The 18371-nt window shown below is 51.0% G+C and overlaps 2 protein-coding genes across 2 annotated transcripts; both read left to right on the plus strand.

Moving 5' to 3' along the window:
- The first annotated feature begins 298 nt into the window (after positions 1-298).
- Positions 299-7847, plus strand: LOC104366445 (keratin, type II cytoskeletal 4-like). Its single transcript, XM_032997475.2, has 9 exons — positions 299-982; positions 2154-2368; positions 3528-3588; positions 3911-4006; positions 4803-4967; positions 5407-5532; positions 5917-6137; positions 6597-6625; positions 6741-7847. The coding sequence occupies exons 1-9, from the start codon at positions 431-433 to the stop codon at positions 7133-7135; spliced, it is 1860 nt and encodes a 619-aa protein (XP_032853366.1). The 5' UTR covers positions 299-430; the 3' UTR covers positions 7136-7847.
- Positions 7848-12669: 4822 nt separating this feature from the next.
- On the plus strand, positions 12670-17840 carry LOC104365551 (keratin, type II cytoskeletal 5). The gene is made up of 9 exons (XM_042796290.1): positions 12670-13368; positions 14184-14404; positions 14992-15052; positions 15566-15661; positions 15817-15981; positions 16112-16237; positions 16566-16786; positions 16907-16941; positions 17168-17840. Exons 1-9 carry the CDS (start codon positions 12670-12672, stop codon positions 17620-17622), a joined length of 2079 nt encoding a protein of 692 aa, XP_042652224.1. The 3' UTR covers positions 17623-17840.
- Positions 17841-18371: the final 531 nt, after the last annotated feature.

Consider the following 18371-nt stretch of genomic DNA (forward strand, 5'->3'; position numbering starts at 1 on the left):
GCAGGAGGTCCTGAAACATAATTAAACGCTGTGGTGAAACCGAACCGTAAACAAGCCATGAATAAAAACCCCTTGAATTATTTTGCTAAACTATAATTACACAATAAGGAAGCAGATTAATTAAGTAAAATATAAGTCCTGAAACTGAAGCTTGCAAGCAAAGCAGTTTATTTTAATTTCCACATTATTTTGTATGAGATAGAAGTGTTTGCTGTGGGTTTAAAATGTTGGAAGCCATTCCTTGCTGCCAGGCAGACCAAACCCAGTGGATAAATTAAATTTTTGCATCTCAGGCACCTCCTGAAATGTATATAAGGAGAAGGGCTCTGCCTCAGAGGAGCTAAAGGAGATCTCCTTCTTTCACTCCCTGCTCCTCTCTTGCTCTTCTGCCTTGCCGTTACCGCTTCGCCTCCCGTCTCCCCCAGACACCATGAGTCGACAGTGCTACACCTCCAGCTCTCTCCTGGGAAGACGGGGCTTTTCCTCCGCATCCGCCGTCTGTGGCCTCGGCAGGGGCAACAGCAGCTCGGCCTCCGTCTGCCAGCCCGTGGGACGGAGATGTGGAATCGGTGGCTTCAGCAGCCGGAGCGTCTGCGACCTGGGGAGAGGGCAAAGGATTTCCTTTGGTGGGAGCTGCCGCAGCGGGGTCTATGGCGGTGCCAGCGTTGGACGTTGCGGCGTGGCTTACGGCGGAGGCCGCTTTGGCGTGGGCACAGTCGTGGGGTTTGGTAACTGCGGAAGCTACGGGGGCCTGGGCAGCTACCGAGGTCTTGGGGACGGCGTGGCGATCGGAGGCTACGGCGGTGGCATGGGCATCAGCCTCGGCGGAGGTAGATCTGAAGGGATTCGGGGCGTCAGCATCCACCCGGAGCTCCTCAAGCCCCTCTGTGTGGGGGTCGACCCCGAGGAGTGCCAAGTGCGGACCCATGAGAAAGAGCAGATCAAGAACCTCAACAACCAGTTCGCCTGCTTCATCGACAAGGTGAGAGTCCGCTTCCCTCCTCATTTCTCTAGGCTCTGAGGGATGGATTGTCTCTAGAGAGACAGCGTCGGTAGTTTCTCCTGGCACCCTATTGTAAACATTTCCGATAGACTGTGGTGGTCCTGACCTGGAGACTGTTTGGATTTAAGCCTTGCACCGAGGCAACCGCAGTGGTATTTTGGTTTTTGATGAGCACCAATCTGCTAAATAGCTAAATCAGGAGCAGCTCCAGGGATACAGTAAATCAAAACCTGTGAGAGAAGGGCTGGAGACATGGAAATATAAAAAGGCAAAGTAAGTTTTATTGCAAATGTATATTCTGTCATTGCTATCACACCTCTATAAACTTCAAAGGACTTTGCGTTTGTTTGTGTGCTTCATCAAGGAGCTGTAGGAAGATAGATGTCTAACTGGAATGAGATGAACAATTCTAACTTCTCTGTCCCTCCACTCCGTGAATGAAATGGTTTGGTTATTTCCTAAACAGATGCAGTTTATCATTTTTTTCTTAGCTAAGCCTGAGGGTTTTCATTACTGTTTAGAGATGTGTTATAGGAAATGAATTTTCAAACGACAGAGAAACCTTTGCTCTGTCTGATCTTGATTTTCCTTGTGAGTTGTTCTGCAGCTGGAAAAACCAAACCCACGAAAGAGGAGCAACTCCGCTTCCTCCCATTTGGAAAAATGACTTATTCATGATGCATAAAGGTTCTCAGGTACTAGAGAGCTCTTTAATCTAGAAGTGAAAGGCATGATAAATACCCGTGGTTAGAGTTTAAATCAGATACATTCAAATGAGATCCTGGATGGAGCTTTTAGTGCCACGAAAGACTCATTACGTACTCAGCCCATCAGGGGAGGCAGTGGATCCTCCATCAGCAAGTTGTTCCAGGGAAAGAGGTGGTGTTTGGTTGAACTGAGCTTTGATCAAACAGATGATTGGCCTCAATACAGAGCAAACACAACCGGTGTTGTTCAGCCTGTGATACGAGTCCTGGGCGGGACCAGGTTTAACTCAGAGAAGATGCTGGTCTCGCTCAGGCTGCTGAGAAATCAGCACTTAACTATTTGCATTTCTGATTTCATTTTCACTTTTTTCCTTTTGGAAGTGGAGAAACCCAAAGCACCTTTGCCTGGGACGACATGACTCTTGCATCTCTTGCTTCTCCAGGTCCGGCTGCTGGAGCAGCAGAACAAGGTGCTGACCACCAAGTGGGAGCTGCTGCAGCAGTATGTCCTCCCAGCTTCCAGGAGAAACCTGGAGCCCGTTTTTGAGAACTTCATCTGCAACCTGAGGAAGCAGCTGGAGTGTGTGCTGGGGGAGCGAGAGAGGCTGGAAAATGAAGAGCGGTGCCTCAGGGACCTGGTTCAAGAGTACAAGTGCAAGTAAGTAGTACGCCGAGAGAAGCTGCAGCCCAAGGTGTCCGCTGGCCTGAGTGGTGTTTCTGAGCATGAAGCCAACACAATCGCACTGGATGGGTCCAAAAACTGGGGCACAGGGAGGGGAGCAGGGCAGAGAACACCAGTACTGGGCTGGTTTCCTGTACTGGGGCCTCACTGCTGCATCTCAGATGCTGGTGATGGACTGGGAGAGCTCTTCAACCAGTGTTTCCTTAGGGAGAGGGACAGGGAACCACTTTTCCCCTCCCTAATGCTCCCGCACACCACCGTGGTTTGCCATATCAAATCTCCCACATCATCCGTGCCTGTGGCTCCCCCAAATCTCATGTCCCCGGTGCCATCGGCTCCCACAAAACCCTCAGCCTATTTGTCTCCATCCCACACTTTATCCACATCGTCTCCATTGGGGTTCATTCTCTCTTCCCAGAGGGAATGTGGGAATTATTTTTCTAATCTAAGCTGCAGATATTCCTTAATAGCTTCCCATGTGCTCCACTAAGCCACAAACCAGGGCACTTGGTGGTTGGTGGTATACAGCACAGAATAAAAGACTCATCCTTTCTTCAGAGATCTTACAATTAAGCATCTTAGATGTTTTTTCTTGCTGAGCCACCACCAAGGAGGTCAGACTCACAGAAGCATAGAATCAGCTTGTGAAAGTTCTTCTAGGTCCCAATTACTTGGTCATTATGCACTGGCTTTCCTTCCCATTGCACCTGGGAGTTTCAAAGGTTGCTCAAGCTTGTAATCTCCCTTGGGGCATTTTGGCCACAGTCTCCCCATAAACACTCAGAGCAGAGTCCTCAGTGCTTCACAAAAACATCACACAAAGCAGCAGGGCTAGAAACAGTAACCCAAGCCTTCAGTTGAGGTTCAGGATTTTGCATTTCTAGTGGTTTGACCTGATTTACTGCCATCTCACTCCAGCCACCAGTATTGACCGTGTGGACTATTTAAAACTGCTGAACAAAGCACAACAGGGAAGAAAGACATAGAAACAAAGGAAAAATCAAAAAGGAGGTACAAAGCGAATAGGGACAGGCTCTGGTTTTAATCATGCTTCCCACGTTCTGCATTAGCCACCTGGGTGTGGGGATGGGACCCTCGGGGCTCAGCATCCCATCCCTCTCCTTTCCTCCCGCAGATATGAAGATGAGATCAACAAGCGCACGGCTGCGGAGAATGAGTTTGTGGTGCTCAAGAAGGTGAGTCACGGCAGTGACAGCGCCGGCGAGACCAGCTGCGAGTGGCAGGCGTGTGGGCAAAACCAGGGGGGGGGGGCAGGGGGAGAAACGGGGAGTTCTGGCACTGTGACACTGCCTGGGTCCTCACCCAGCAGCCCCAAAACAGAGGCAACCCAAAGAATTTGGAGAACCCCTATCAGGTTGTAAGCACATACAGCGCAAACCCAGATATTCTTAAGGGCTGGAAATAGTGAGGTTTCCTCCAAACCAAACGGAAAACATGGGCTTTGCCACAGTCTGTGTTTCTTCACCACTTTTCACTGAATATGTGATGCGTCTCCAGGATGTGGACTGTCTCTACCTGACCAAGGAGGAGCTGGAGGTGAGAGTGGGCCTCCTTCGGCAGCAGCTGGAGTTCCTGAAGTGCATCTACGCCGAGGTAAGAGCTCCTGGCTCCCTGTCTGTTGCCCCAGGGACTTTGCATCATCTGCTTCCCCCCTGAGCTCTTTTCTGAAAATCTTGAAATTGCATCCCCCCAAACCTATATCTCTTTATATGTATTTGGTGACAACACTATTACACACACTTTGTGAAGGCAAAGGGTGTTCTTGGTCACCTCCTATATCAGTGGCTGTGATGGGGAGGATATTTTTCATGAAAAAGTCCCTCAAATTCTAATCCAAGCCATCCCTGGGAACCACTGAAACATCTCACTCTTCAAAACCTAAATATTTTTAGCACTTCACTTTTTAAGCTGTATTAGTCAAAATATTTTGGTGAAAGTAACACTTCTGCCTAAAATATTGCAAGTTTTTAACAACACACACAGGGGACACTTTGTATTTGCACCTTCTCCAGCCAAACTCCTCCCAGCAGCCTGTAGGCCATGGGACCCAAAGCACTTACCCTGGGGGATTCACAGCCCAGCAAACTGCTGATGCAGCCAGAAACACTGAGTTGCAACAAAACAAGTTGCCCAACCAGGACTCCCCACCCTTCCTTGGGGAATCGCATGCAGCAATCCCATATTGTGCCACCAAAACAGGTCCCAGCTGCCAGATCTTGCTGGAAACCAGTTACGCTTCTGGAGAACCCCATGCCCTAGTTGGGCGCTAATGGGAGAACCTCCCCCAACCCTCCACCTTCTCACCAGACCCCCCCCTTTGCCAGGGGAACCTGCAGGCCTGGCCTGGGCTGGTTGAGGGAAGGGCACTGACACGTGATGGGTCTTGCAGGAGAGAGCTCAGCTGGATTGCCAGCTGTGTGACACCTCTGTCATCGTGCAAATGGACAACAGCCGGGACCTGGACATGGAGGGTATCATCAAGAGCGTTGAATGCTGCTATGAGGAGATTGCCCAGAAGAGCAAGGCTGAAGTAGAGGCTTTCTACCAAACCAGAGTGAGTATTCACAACACCAGCACAAATAGCAATGAAATCCGTTGGCCAACAAAACTCTGAGGACCATTCCTGTCCTCCATCACGCAACTTAAACCCACCCCACGGTGTGCATGCACTGTAATTTGATAAAGAAAGCCACGCCAACCCCCTCCCTGCCCCGCTTAAAACTGTGGTTTGAGACTTTTCTGTAAAAATGGAACACAGCAGATCACAGTGTTGCTTCAGAGAGGTCTCCTCTGTGCACACCCAGCAGGAGCACCATCCCCCTCCCAAAGGGCCAAGGCTCAGGACCTATTTGGGACTGTTGCCTTGTCTGGGCTGAGGTCATGTCTGGGTGCTTCCCCCAGAGCACCAATGTCAGTTCGGCTCCGGAGAGTCGCCACCTTCCCTGGAAGGGGTGATTTGGGCGCATTAACGTCAACCTCTTCCCGTGCAATAGCTGGAGGAACTCCACAGCAGCAGGGGCAAGTTCTGCGACGACCTGAGGAACAACCAGAGCGAGATAGCTGAGCTGAACCGGATGATCCAGAAGCTGCAGTGCGAGTCGGATAATGTGAAGAAACAGGTAGGACAAAGGGTCGAATGCTGCACGGGCAGCGCGCCTGTGCAACTTTTCTAGCAAAGGGCTTTGTCCTCACCAGCACCCACCATGCTGAGCTGCAAAGAACATCCCCACCCCAGCTCAAGCCTATATTTGTAGCTTCTCATCTGCTGTTGATACACAAAGAAGCAGATTTATTCCTCATTTAGCACATAAGCAGAAGCCAGGCTTTACTGCATGCTTCCCACCGGGGTGCAGCCAACCGGTCCCCTCCCCTTCATCCCAAATAGCTTGGCCGTCACATGTGTCCAGCAGTTCCAAGCTGAGAAGCAAGGGGGTACATGAGCAGCCCTGTGGAGATGCCTCCATATCACCACTGGCCACCCTCTTCCCCTTTACTGTCCGCAGATTGCAGCTCTGCAGACAGCCATCTGCGACGCTGAGCAGCGGGGCGACTGCGCCCTCAAAGATGCCCGGCAGAAGCTGATCGACCTGCAGACGGCACTGCAGCAAGCCAAGGACAAGATGGCATGCTTGCTGAGAGACTACCAGGAGCTGCTGAACGTCAAGCTGGCCCTGGACATTGAGATTGCCACTTACAGGACGCTGCTGGAAGGAGAAGAGAGCAGGTAGGAGCATCCCTGGCTGCACCTTGTAATGATAGCTGGCAAGGCTCAACAGGAGGAGAGAGGCAGTGAGAAGTGCTGGGTGGAGGCAGCTCCCCACGGGTGCAGAGGGCAGTACCGTCCCTTTTTCTCCCCATGGATGCAGAGGGGAACATTGCTCCTGTTTCCTCCTCATCCTCCCAGGGCAGCTGGATCACAGCACGCCAAGCCTGCTGCAGTCAGATCCCCTGCATGCAGTACAAAAAGAGGACGGGATATTGAGGTGTCTCTGGGATCTGGGGACCCAACCCCGCAGTGCTTCAGTGGGAAATCTGGACCAGCATCCCGCACCTGGGTGCACAGAAAAGCTGAAGAACCTGCAGGGTTTCTAAGGAGGCAATGGCTAGGCCACAGCTCTATTTGCCTGTGTATTTGAGGAATATTTCCCTAAATACATCTCTGAGACATTTATTTTCTTACCAGGATATGCACCGGCAACCCTGTGAGCGTGGGTAAGCTAATGAAGCATTCCCTTAATTTCCTTACAAGTCTTTTAAGCTTATAAGTTTCCTTATAAGCTGGGTTTTAGCTGCCCTGGGAGTGACTGAGCCTGTTTTTCTCCCACAGCTGTGGTCAGCGGCGGTGGCACCGTCGGGGAGTGCCGGTCCCTATCTGGAATCGGAGGCAAATGCGCCGTCAAGACAGGAGGGGCTGGCGCGGGGTTAGGGGTGGTCTCCTCCTTCGGTGTCAGCGGCGCCGGCTTTAGCACCCGGAGTGTAGATTGCCTCCCCAGGGTGGGGGGTGGGTTTGGGGCGAGGAGCGCGGTCAGCTGCATGGGGCGAGAAGTCCTCTCGGGCGCGGAGGGGGTGCAGTGCGCGGCTGGCATGGGCAACCTGGGCAACGTCGTGTGCGCTGGCGTGGAGCAGTGCAGCCCGGGAGCCGTCATCATTCCCGGGGCAGGGGTCTGCGGCACCGGGAACAGGTACAGCACAGCTGTGCGCGTGGTCAGAACAACCCGGTAGAGACCGGAGGGTAGCGACCCGTCATATTTTAAAATAGTCAGCATTTCTGCAATGAAACAGTATTCCCCTTCCTTCTGACAGCTATAGGGATCACACAACCATGCGCTGCCCGTGCCCACACAACTAGGCTAGTTGCTCTGCCAAAAACTCTTTGCATGATCAAACCCCGCCTTCTCTTGCGTGTCCTTCTTGAGGGAAACCTGCCCCCACGGTCTCAGCCAGGTGAGAGTTTCATTTCAGAGAGTCCGTACCCATCTCCGCACATCATCTCGGCTCTTAAATCTGTCTTCTCCGCTTGACCCCTTTTCAGCAGGGTTTTTCTTTCCCTGATGAAGCTATTGCAAAAAGGTGAAAAAATTGGTCATCCCAAATTCAGAAAGAGAAGCTACATTTTAATTGTCTGAGATCAAGCTGCAGCTATTATTTAACTTCTTTAATGACACCAGAAAATCCAATTTTTCCTGCTTATGAGAGGGTTGGTAATGCTTATGTAAATTGGTCCAAGTTGCTACATCAGGTTTGGTAGAGCAGATGTTAATTACATACCGATGAGCACCTTATATTTCTGTAGTTAAATGCATGCGTTGTTTTTCCTGTGTGTGTACTAGATAGACAGATTTGATGCTTTTAATGTGTAAGTGAACAGAGTTGATTACCCTTCGCTTACTCCAAACTTTCAGCTGTACCCTCAATAAATTACATGCATAATTCATGCTTTGCTTCATGGGTTTTATTTCCCTCCCTGATATTACAAAAGCATATATATTTTCTCAAACAAGAATCTCCAAATGGGCGGGGTTGGTAGCTCACAAGAAGTGGAGTTTTAACAAAATTTTTTTGAGACTTTGTCTGCTCTCCTTCCTGATGCACTTTTGCATACCTTTATTCCATCCAGAGATTAGTGTGGCCACAAGGAAGTCTGGAAATGCAGTGTAAACCAGGATATTTAACCGCTCGTGGGATGTGCAGCTCACTTGGGATCTCTCACACTGTCTGGGATCTCTGGAGGCAGAACAAAAAAAGCAGCCAGGCCCTTGTTTAAAGAAATCAGTGAGAACCAGCCCAGGTAGCAACAAAAAGAAAATAATCCCACACCCCACCCCTGGAACCCTCTCACAAGAGTGGGCTAATTTTAAAAGAAAGCAAGAGAAAAGTGTACCTTCCCAAAAGGGCTTTTCTTCCTCAAACTCCCCACCTTCCCTAAAACAGAGAAACTTACACAAAAAGAAGAGCCCGTAGGTGTGCCTGGATGTTCCCCTCCAACATCCTGTGCAGGGAGCGGAAAACCCTCTCCCGTCATTTCAGGAGCCCGGGGTTTGGGTGAGATCAAGTCGTCCCCCCCCTTTTCTCTGTGAGGGCCCCCAGTTTCCAAGGGACGGTGACCCACTGGAAGGTCTCTACAAGGTGGCTGGGAAGGGCTTTGCCACGGTGGCACTCGTCACAGCTGGATGCACAGCTGGGCGCCAGGAAAACCAGCCCGCCCTGCCAGCTTCTTCACTCCCACGGCTCGCCTGGGTGCAGCCGAAAATCCCCGAGACAACTTCACTCTGAATTTCCCTCTGGACAAATGTGTCTCTCCTCACCCCGTCTGGAAGCAGCACAGGGTGTGGGCAGCTTGATTTACCCCATGAAAGGTACACGGAGGACCGGGTGCTGTAATTTATTCCCCGGCATTCCACTCCGCTCCCTAGACTTTACTGCCGACTCTCGGCTTGTCTGCCCCAACCTCGCCGTGGCTGGAGGGTGAGTTCAGCCGTCCTGCCAGGCTCGGTCTGTCCACGCCAGCACGATGTGGTGAACCCACCACTGGATGAGCACCTGCCTCTGCTTCCCTCCCACCACAGGCTGTGCCGAGCATGGTGGAGTCAGGTGCCCCATGTCTGTGGTGCTTTTCGGATGGAAAGCCAGATGGTTTATTGGGCGTGATCAGCAGGTAGCAGATCACTAATTATTTTTAATAAATGACATACCTGAGCAACACTCTCTGGGCTGGGTGGGGGGAGTAGTGAAAGCCAGATGGATCCGCTCGTGCTGAGAAGGCAAAACCCACCCACCTTAAGAGGATGCTTTCTGAAATGGTTATCTTCGTCTTCTCGGTCTCAGTGCAGAGGACTTGGACTTCATCTCATTTGTATGTAAATAACAAGCAGAAACACCCAAACAAGAAGCTTCCAGTGCCCGAACAGCTCATAATTTATGTTGATCACCTCCCTGCAAAACAATAACTGCACAGCAAAATCCAGCCTGCTCCCCAGGGTACCAAAGCAGCCCAGCAGCTCTTGCATTTCTGGAGAATACCTTTAATCATCCCTGCCCTTCTCAACCCCAGAGTATTGCAAAACCCATGTTTTCTACTGCTTGCTTGAAAATGTTCATGTAGATCAGGCTATTCTTGAGAGAAAAAAGGCCAGAAGCATGTTTTTGGGGCAGTTTGGATTGCAAATCCTGCTTGGTGTCACTCTGGACATGCCCTTTGGTAGATCAACAGAGTCTAGTAGAGTTGATCCAAACTGACAGATGCAAAAAGCTGCATCTGCCTCTGGGTATGGAGCCCACAAACCTCAGCTCCTCCACACAATAAACCAGCCCACTGCCTTTTTCACCCAGCCTTCTCATCACTTGCATACCTTGTGGACAGTGGGCTGAAGGAAGAAGAGTGTGGGACCTTAAAATGACAATTCCCTCTTTCTTGTTGGCAGCCCCACCTTTAATCCCATTATATTCATTGAGCTCTAATATCTGATCCGAACCCGTTTGTCAGCTTCAGGACAATCTGCCTTTACTGGGGTCAAGAAAGCATGAAGACAATCTCATTTTCCCATCGCACCCGGGCTTTGAATTTTATGCAAATAATTAAGGCAATAATGTTCATGAATTTCAAGTGACACCGTGGATTTGATGGGCAGAGCGCCCGGTGGGTAAGGAATTGGTTGAACATCTTTGTCGGTGACACAGACAGTGGCTCGAGTGCACCCGCCGCCCGCTCCCCGCTGCCCCCCGAGCTGTGCGGTGGGGGACACGCGGGGGGGCAGGGATGCCATCCCGAGGGACCTGGGCAGGCTGGAGAGGGGGGGCTGTGGGAACCTCCTGGGGTTCAACACGGCCAAGGGCAAGGGCCTGCCCGCGGGTCGGGGCGATCCCAGCACAAACCCAGGCTGGGCCCTCGAGGAGGGGATGGAGAGCAGCCCCGAGGAGAGGGGCTGGGGGGGCTGGGGGGGGGGAAAACTGCCCGTGAGGCAGCCCCGTGCCCGGGGGGGGACGAGTGGGGGGAAAACTGCCCCTGAGCCAGCCCCGTGCCCGGGGGGGGACGAGTGGGGGGAAAACTGCCCCTGAGCCAGCCCCGTGCCCTGGGCTGCAGCCAGAGCAGGGGGGGCAGCGGGGCCAGGGGGGGGATTGTCCCCCTCTGCTCCGCTCTGGGGAGACCCCCCTGCAGTGCTGGGGCCAGCTCGGGGGCCCCCAACAGCAGAAGGACACGGAGCTGCTCGAGCGGGGCCAGAGGAGGCCACGGAGATGCTGGGGGGGCTGGAGCAGCTCCCCTGGGGGGCCGGGCTGAGAGAGTTGGGGGGGTTCAGCCTGGAGAAGAGAAGGCTCCGGGGGGACCCTGAGAGCGGCCTCCCAGGGCTTAAAGGGGGGGCAGGAGAGGTGGGGGGGGACTCTGGGTCAGGGGGTGGGGGTGGGACCAGGGGGGACGGTTTTAAGCTGAAAGAGAGTAGGTTTAGGTTATATATAAGGCAGAAATCCTTCCCTGTGCGGGGGGGGAGGCGCTGGCCCAGGGTGCCCAGAGCAGCTGTGGCTGCCCCCTCCCTGGAAGGGTTCAAGGCCAGGTTGGACGGGGCTGGGATCCCCCTGGGCTGGGGGAAGGGGGCCCTGCCCGGGGCAGGGGGGGGCACTGGGGGGGCTTTCAGGGCCCTTCCAACCCAAACCAGTCTGCGATTTTGTGATTCTGTGATCTCAAGTAGATTCAGCCCAACATTTTCCAAAGAGAAGCAAGCCAATCTGTACCAACCAGGAATTTCAAACTGCAGTGGGAAATTCTATTTGAGCAGCCCAACTCTCCCGGTTTGAGCCTGCCTGGCAGAATTTCTCCAAGGGTAATCAGATATTTGGTCTTCTGTATTCAGCAGAACACAAAGCACCTGCTTCATTTTTCTTCCAGAGATGCCAGTGGGATTTTAGCTCATATTTAATGGTTTTGTAGCACTGGGGCACATGAATGTGTCTTGAAGGGCATGTAGAGTCCTGTCCTGCAAATATGTTTAAGCTCCAGTCATGCACACCGCATGGGCAATACCACCAGCACAGCAACATGTTGAAAAACAGCTGAGCCCTTAAATATGAAGAATAAAATACTCTAAACATTGCAGTTCCACAAAGTCTGAGATGCCAGAAAATGTCACCACACCCTATTGAATTTGCTCTTTTTCCCAAGGACTCCAGGAAGTAACATAAGGAGAATTTGTGGGAGTATTTTTCATGCTGGTTAAAACTTTGCTTTTGGCAACATTTTGAATGGAAAGGTTCAAAGGTCTTTAACAGAAATCACAGCTGTAAAGAGCTAGAAACTCAAGACTGATTGCATCTTAATATTAACATGCAAATAATACCATTCCACAACGCTGGGCAAAGTGTTTTTCAGAAAATCTGTCTCTTTCATTGAAATGTTTTTTTAGATTGAAATGAAAATGCATTGACCAGGTCATCGGCTGGCTGGAGACATTGCAACAGCAACCTCTGGGTGGGATGGAGTTGTCCTCTGCAGATGCCAATATCTCAAGAAAGGAAGCCTAGGAAACCTGCTGTACACTAAATACCTAATAGTAAATGGCCAAAATTTGAGGTGACACTTAAATATAGTGTCTCAGAGGAAAATAATGGATTTCGACCTCTGTGTGCTCGTCAGCTCAAAGAGATGGTCTCTGCCTAACTCGTGTGAACAGGCCGACTGGATAAATTAGAACCCTGAAAGAGACGGCAGGCTTCATGAACATCACACCCTTCAGGTGAAGAAGCCCCATGAAATATTTTTGTTCAGATTTAGCTATTTTATTCTCACTGCCTTTCACTCTAGTTGATTCAGAGGACTCTCCGCTAGTCTCTACACTGATCTACAGCATCTTATAAGTAGCATAGGGGTATCTGGGTAACTATTTCTCTTTTTTTCACCCTTTAACATTTCTTTTATTTTGCTTCACAGATAGGAAATAACAGAATACACCTCTGCGAGCACACAGAGGCTTTGCACTAAGGCTGAGCTCTCCCTGCCAAAAATCAGGGACTTAGATAACTCTTCTAGCTGAGCAGATTCACACAGGCTCCAATAGGTGTGCTTGAGTGCACTCAGTGTTTAACAAGTTTCAAGAAGACAGCTGGCTGCCTGGCACGTCAAAACCATGAAGGCACTAAACTGATAACTGGACTTCCATGCAACCAAGCCCAGATCCCCAGAGGGATAAAAAGGGCATCCCGCGCTCCCTTCCACCAGAGCGCTGCACTCGCTGCTTCTCACCAGTGCCGGGCTGTTACCTGCTGCTGCCATGAACCGGCAACCTTACGGCGTGAGAGGGGGAGGCGGGGGCAGATCTTACAGCACTGTCTCGGCTATTATTCCAAGCAGCAACAGGGCTGCCTTTAGTTCGATGTCTGTGGCACGATCTGGAGGAGGTGGAGGTGGTTTTGGAAGGCTCATCGGAGGAGGTGGCGCTGGCGGCTGCGGTTTTGGCAGCAGGAGCCTCTACAACCTTGGTGGCAGCAAGAGGATATCCATCGGTGTTGGAAGCAGCTTCCGAGCTGCTTTTGGGAGTGGAGCTGGTGGTGGCTCTGGCCTGGGAGGTGGCAGCGGTGGTGGCTGTGGACTCGGTGGTGGCTGTGGACTCGGTGGTGGTGGAGCTGGTGGTGGTCTTGGACTTGGTCTCGGTGGTGGAGGGGGTGGATATGGCTTTGGTGGAGGTGCTGGTGGGCCTGGCTTTGGTGGTGGACAGGGAGGTGGTGGTGGGTTTGCCTTTGGTGGGGTAGGGGGGCTGGGAGGATTCAGTGGAGGGCTCGGTGGTGGCAGAAGCCCAGTGGGATTTGGTGGTGGCCCACCTGGCGTCAGCACAATACAAGAAGTGACTGTCAACCAAAGTCTCCTGGCACCGCTGAACCTGGAGATAGATCCAAACATCCATCAGGTGCGAAAAGATGAGAAGGAGCAAATCAAGACCCTCAACAACAAGTTTGCCTCTTTCATTGACAAGGTGAGACTTCATCAAATTCTGTGGAATCATGATAGAGAGGGAGTGAGACAGGCTTGTAGCTACAAAAATAAAACTTCATAGATTTACAGTCTATTGCATATTTCCTGCATGCCTTCATTAATCAAAAAAGAACATTCTGCTAAATAGTTATGTGACAGAAAACTAGACTAGAAGCTAGTAATAAGAAGATTATATCCAGGTTTTGTGCCTGAGAAATAAGATATATTAGTTCAAATGGAGTAAGCCAGTTTCAGATCCATACCTAGCTGCTTAACCCAGCTCTCTCTGTGGGGAATCACAGCAGACATTTTGTTCCTTATTGCTTTATTGCTTGCAAGCTAAAGTCCTTTTTATATTGACTCAACTTAAGTCCTTCCTTGGCTTTTGCTTGGGTAAATATGTAGTATATATGAGCCAAAGGAAATGCAATTAAGTACTTGTCTTTTAACCTGTAGTACTCAGATCTTAGCTTTAATGAGGGAAGATAAATATCTCTTACAAAGAAACAAAAAACAAATGATGCTAAAGAAAGCAAGTGATGAAGGAGCTGATCCCACATTTTCTAATGATTGCTCATTGGCTCGCTAAATTAAATTGTCTCTGAAGAGAACTGTCCACTGAGGGCAGATTTGCTTAGCTACTGGATGGGCTAACAGAGCCCTAGATAATCTGGAGGATATTCACAGCTGGATTTAATACTCTCGGTTTGTGATTTCCTTGGTCTGTACTGTGCATCAGTCCCGGTTACTGATTATTGGCCATCAGCATGCTCACAGATATGTTCTGCTAAGCCTCTTCTGCTTCCCAATGCTCAGGTTCGCTTCCTGGAGCAGCAGAACAAGGTGCTTGAGACCAAATGGACCCTCCTGCAGGACCAAGGTCAAAAAAATAACTCAGGCAAAAACAACTTGGACCCACTCTTTGAGGCTTACATCAACAACTTGAAACGGCAGCTGGCCAATCTGCTCAATGAGAGAGGACGCATGGACGGGGAGCTGAAGAACATGCAAGACCTCGTTGAGGACTTCAAGAACAAGTGAGTGCCTGTCAGCGGCACATCCAGGCACCCTGGGGTGAAATGGGATGCAAATGGTTCAGTTTAGCATCAGGCAGTAGAAATAATCTCACTTAAATTTAGCTTTCTGAAAGTCAAACACCTAGCCTGAGATCTTCACCAACCTTTCTACAAGAAAGGGAAAAAAAGGATTTGCAGTCTGTGCACTAGTCTGCACCACAGTACCTACCTAACCCCTCTCTGACGTCCCACTCCTGTGAGGTATCTCTCCTTGTAGAACCACTGCCCTCCTTGACAGCAGCAGAAAGGTGGTCCTTTGACATTTCTCTAATCAGAAAATGCAGATTCAGCCAGGACACAACAACTTGTGATAACATTTGCAAAAGAAAATAATCTAAACCAGTTTTACTCTCCTTGTTCCATCCGTTATGTCAAAATGTCATTTCAACCCTTTAAGAAATGGGCTTCTCACAAATTTGAGTCGGGCAGTTTCCAGGAGGTTGATTTGGAAATGTCATACCCAGCCCAGACCTCCTTGCAGTCCTACCTGTACAACTTTTCTGCTCATGGAGGTAGAATCCAGCATGTCTTTCCCTTTATCCCTGCAGATATGAAGAGGAAATCAACCGACGCACAGCAGCAGAGAATGAATTTGTGGTGCTGAAGAAGGTGGGTGAGACGGGAGGTGTTATGGGCGCTGAGCTAATCGTAACCATTGCACAGGCTGGGAATGTCCTAAAGGATGGGAGATCTCAGGGAGTTGCATCCTCATCCTTTACAAGCTGCCATTTGGATTGTAGCTTTGGGGGAAAGGAATGGAAGGCCTTGGAGGATGGAAGTATTCTTGTCCCACTCCTGCCCCACAAGATACACACATGCTTGCCTGGGCAAAACAGAGCATGTAGAAACAAAGATGGTCAGTAGTGCCAGGGACCCCAGGTACCAAGGCCAAAAGGCCCGCATCCTGCTCCTTATCCACTACCAAAGTTACCCACAGCGCTTCTTTTGTCCAGGTGATGTCCTCTCGGTGCTTTTCCAGGGGGATGTGTCAGGCACAGCTTCTCCAGTCAGGCAGCACCCCTGCAGCAGCAAAAGGGGCAGCCTCATCTCCAGGCTTGGCCAGTTCTTGGCCAGGAAGAGGTACCAGGTGCTGCAGATGTTCCCGTGGTTGTTTTTTTCCAGGATGTGGATGCTGCTTACATGAATAAGGTGGAGCTGGAGGCCAAAGTGGATGCCCTGACCGATGAGCTCAGCTTCCTCCGAGCCCTCTACGATGCGGTACAAGCACCCTCTTCCCCTGATTTCTGATGGCTGATGACCAGGCTTAAGCCACGACACTGTCTTGTTGTCACCCCCTGGGCGGTGACTGCCATCATCCATGGCATTTGAAAAGGTAAGTGAAGCTTGCTGGGATCCTGTGTGCTTTCTCGCAGGAGCTGGCTCAGCTCAGCGCACAAGTGTCCGACACCTCCGTCATCCTGTCAATGGACAACAACCGGGACCTGGACCTGAGCAGCATCATAGCTGAAGTCAAAGCTCAGTACGAAGACATTGCTAACAGGAGTCGGGCCGAGGCGGAGGCTTGGTACCAAACCAAGGTGAACAGACCCATAGATGCCATGGATGCATTTCTGGGGAAAATTACTGCTGTCCCTATATGAGGCTGTTTGAGCCACATCTCGCCCACCTGGACATCTCAGATGGTTGACTCTTTCTTCTGAACCTCAGTTTGAGGAGCTGCAGGCCACAGCTGGGAAGCATGGGGATGACCTGCGCAACACAAAGGGGGAAATCTCTGAGCTCAACCGGCTGATCCAGAGGATCCGGTCAGAGATAGAGAACATGAGGAACCAGGTAGGTAGAGCAAAGGGACCCTGTGGAGCCTTGTTCTGTGGTTCCTTAGCACCACAGCTCTGCTTTGCTGCTTGGGTACTTTAGCAGCCACAGAATATGATGTACCTCATTAAACATGCTGAATTCTCTCCTGAAAAGGGTGCCATGCTGTAACACGTATTAAATCATTCTTGCTAGGCTGGCATTTCAACTCCAGCAATGTTAGCTATGGGTGAATGACCTCAGTTATTTTTTCATTAACACCCCAACCAGAATCGTTTTCTTCCTTGGGTGACTCTTACCCAAAAAGACAAGCAGCATTTAGGAATCCAAATCACTCCTCTTGCAGTGTGCCACCCTGCAGACAGCCATCGGAGACTCCGAAGAGCGTGGGGAGCTGGCCCTCAAAGATGCCAAGGCAAAGATAATTGACCTGGAAGATGCCCTGCAGAAGGCCAAGGCTGACATGGCCCGGCAGCTCCGCGAGTACCAGGAGCTCATGAACGTCAAGCTGGCCCTGGACATCGAGATCGCGACCTACAGGAAGCTGCTGGAGGGCGAGGAGAGCAGGTGGGAGCAAAATCGCTGCAGGAATAATAGCAAATACCACTTTGCCCCTCGCCAGCAGTTGGTCTTCCTGCTTGTCAACTTCCTTGTGCTCTAACCTCCGCTTTATCTGCCCTCCAACAGGTTGAGCGGAGAGGGACTCAACCCCATCAGCTACTGTAAGTATCACAGCACTTATCTTGCTTTGGGCCCACTGGGAGCAGAGGCTGTGAGCAACCTTGCGAAAAGGGAGGTTTTGCCCAATATAAGACGTTCAGAGGCCTCCACCAGCATCAGTGGCTTGCACAGGGGACAGAAGTTGGGTTCAAGTCCTGATGATGGTGCTTTCTGGAACTGGGTGACTGCCAAGCAGATGTCCAACCCTCTGGTCGCTTTTTCTTGCAGCTGTCATCAGCTCCAGCTCCGGCATGGCTGGTGGAGCTGGGTTAGGAGGAGGATTTGGTGGACTGAGCCTCAGTGGAGGAGGCGGCGGAAGCGGTTTTGGTCTTGGAGGAGGTGGTGGAAGCGGTTTCAGTCTTGGAGGAGGTGGTGGAAGCGGTTTTGGTCTTGGAGGAGGCGGCGGTGGTGGTGGAGGCTACAGCTTTGGAAGCGGAGGAGGACTTGGACTTGGGGGTGGTGGTGGTCTTGGAGGCGGATTTGGAGGAGGCAGCGGTCTCGGCACTGCAAGCGGTCTTGGCTACGGAGGAGGTGGCGGCAGCGGTCTGAGCACTGGCGGAGGGAATTTCAGCTCTGGAAGCGCAAAAGGCACCAACCCGGGTGTGAAAATTGTCTCTAAAACCTCCTCCAGCAAGAAAAGCATAAAAAGCCAAAGCCTGAAGAATGCTACACAGCCTGAGTAGACCCAACACCTGACCCTCCCCAAACCCACTACTCCTGCTGCTCCATTACTCCTGTACCGCTCCTGCACACCACCATCCCCGCCACCCACCCCTGTCCCGGCTCCTTGCACCTTACTTCTTCAGCATTTGGATCACAGTTCAAGAAAAGAAGCAGAGCACGCGTTAACCAGATCTCTCAAAGTACCTCAAAGAGGATTAAAAAGAAAACACAGGCCTGAGTCATTTTCTGAATGGGGAATTGTTTTTTTTTTGTTTCTTTGTTTTTAATGAGGCTGAGCGGCTTGTTTGTAATTGTGGCTAGCTGACAGCCATCAGCTCAGACAGCTCAAGTAGCAGTGAAGATGCAATAACTGGGGATTTTAGCTCAGTGCTGGCCCACAGAAGCCCAGGGTTGGGCTGGGAACTTGGTTTCAGTTCAGCCTGTTTTGCCTTCGCTGCTGGGATGAACTAAACTCACTCCTTCAAGTCTCTTTATCAGAGATGGGGGTTATTTTTCTGCTGTGTAGAAACACCCCAGGAGGTTTCTGAAAGATCCCAGGCAGTGGCTTGCAAGTGTGGTGCCCCTCTTAAAATCCCTTACGATGGGAGCACAGAGCCCATTAGGAGCCACTTCTGAGTCACTTGAATGTGATGGAAAATCCCTCTTTTCCCATTCACGGCTGAGCTTCAAAAAACATGTTTCTTCTAGATGTGCTGAGCACTGCAGCTGTGTGAAGTCAGGCACACAAGCCTAGCCAGTGGTTCAGACC

Source organism: Tyto alba, unplaced genomic scaffold (genome assembly GCF_018691265.1).
Source record: "Tyto alba isolate M040663 unplaced genomic scaffold, T.alba_DEE_v4.0 Super-Scaffold_23, whole genome shotgun sequence".
NCBI classification, from domain to species: domain Eukaryota; kingdom Metazoa; phylum Chordata; class Aves; order Strigiformes; family Tytonidae; genus Tyto; species Tyto alba.